The following is a 1,550-nucleotide window of genomic DNA, read 5'->3' as shown; positions in this document are numbered from 1 at the left end:
AAGTGAGTTCCAGGACAGCCAGAGCTATACAGAGGAACCCTGTCTCGAAAAACCAAAAAAAAAAAAAAAAAAAAAAAAAAAAAATAGTAATAAGGATAACTTTCATGACTCCTTGGTGCCAGCCAGTTGGATTATGTTATGAGTCTTAATGATTCCAGGTAGTTTTCATGAGGCCTTCCTGTCAAGCTCCCTTGGACTGGAGTTACAGATGGCTGTAAGTCACCATATAGGTACAGGGAATTGAACTCTGGTTCTCTGAGCAGGAAGTGCTCTTAACCATTGAGTCATGTCTCCAGCCCCATCGCTAGCCACATTCAAGTGCTCAAAAGCCACATATATTGCTACCATATTAATGCTGTGTGAGCCACGTCAAGGTCACCCTTGGCCACATGAGTGTTGTGCGCACAGGGTTAGAACGCTTTTTAAAAAAGATTTATTTATTTTATGTATTTGAGTACACAGTTGCTCTCTTCAGACACACCAGAAGAGGGCATCATATCACATTACAAATGGTTGTGAGCCAACATGTGGTTACTGGGAATTGAACTCAGAACCTCTAAAAGAACAGTCAGGGAGCTTAACCGCTGAGCCATCTCTCCAGCCCTAGAACACTTTTTAAAAGAAAGTTTTATATTCCTTTCTAGGTAAATACTTCTACATATACATAAGCCTTTTATGTTTCTTCTACATAGGGGTAAAACTGAGTATATATTCTGTTTTACAGTCTTGAGCCACTTAATATACTTATTATTATAATATTATATACTATTACAATATTATATAATATTAACATCTATATAATATTCCAGGTTAACAAAGTCCATAATGTATCTAACCCAACTTCCCTGGAATACTCAAAACAGAGGCACGAAGCATCCTTTCCCCCCCCCCTTACCTTTTCATTCTGCAGCCCGTCCCGGGGACCGACTTCCACGATCTTCACCTGCTTTGGCAAAGTGCCCATGGAGGAGGTGCTCACCTGTGGTTTAAATGAGGAAACCCAAGTGTCAGGCGTTCGCGTAGGACGACATGGAGAGCACGGGTCTCCCTCTGCTACCACAGGCAGCTATGTTCCTCCTTCTTTATCTCACATCTAGGCTCTTTCACGCTTAAGATAAAAAAGCAAGCTGCAGGCGGGGTGGTAGTGGCGCACACCTTTGATCCCAGCACTCGGGAGGCAGAGGCAGGAGAATTTCTGAGTTCGAGGCCAGCCTGGTCTACAAAGTGAGTTCCAGAACAGCCATGGCTACACAGAGAAACCCTGTCTGGAAAAACAAAACAAAAACAACAACAACAACAACAAAAAAGCAAACTGCTTTGAACAGGAATAAGCAAGGAAGCCGTGCTCCCGGCGGCTGGGTCCTCCTCTGGTTCGGACCCACCTCCCCTGCCCCCCCTTTGGCTCCATTTGTACATCTGTCATTCAGCAGTTCCCAGACTCCACTGTCCTCTCACTCACTTGATCCCATACTGCCTATCTCTGCAAAAGGTAGCACGTCCACATGTCCACACACACACACACACACACACACACACACACACACACACAC

General features: G+C 44.3%; 1 protein-coding gene across 1 annotated transcript in view; it reads right to left on the bottom strand.

Annotated features, from left to right (window-relative positions):
* Nucleotides 1-1,550, bottom strand: part of Hmgcl (3-hydroxy-3-methylglutaryl-CoA lyase) — a 15,902-nt gene that overhangs the window by 10,586 nt on the left and 3,766 nt on the right. Inside the window, exon 2 of the mRNA XM_021200438.2 lies at nt 896-979. Coding sequence (XP_021056097.1) covers nt 896-979 — 84 coding nt within the window. The remainder of the gene's footprint in view (nt 1-895; nt 980-1,550) is intronic.

The sequence above is a fragment of the Mus pahari genome, chromosome 6, assembly GCF_900095145.1.
Source record: "Mus pahari chromosome 6, PAHARI_EIJ_v1.1, whole genome shotgun sequence".
Classification (NCBI taxonomy): domain Eukaryota; kingdom Metazoa; phylum Chordata; class Mammalia; order Rodentia; family Muridae; genus Mus; species Mus pahari.
The sequence above is the reverse complement of the archived record's forward strand: the minus strand, read 5'-3'. Positions and strand labels throughout refer to the sequence as shown.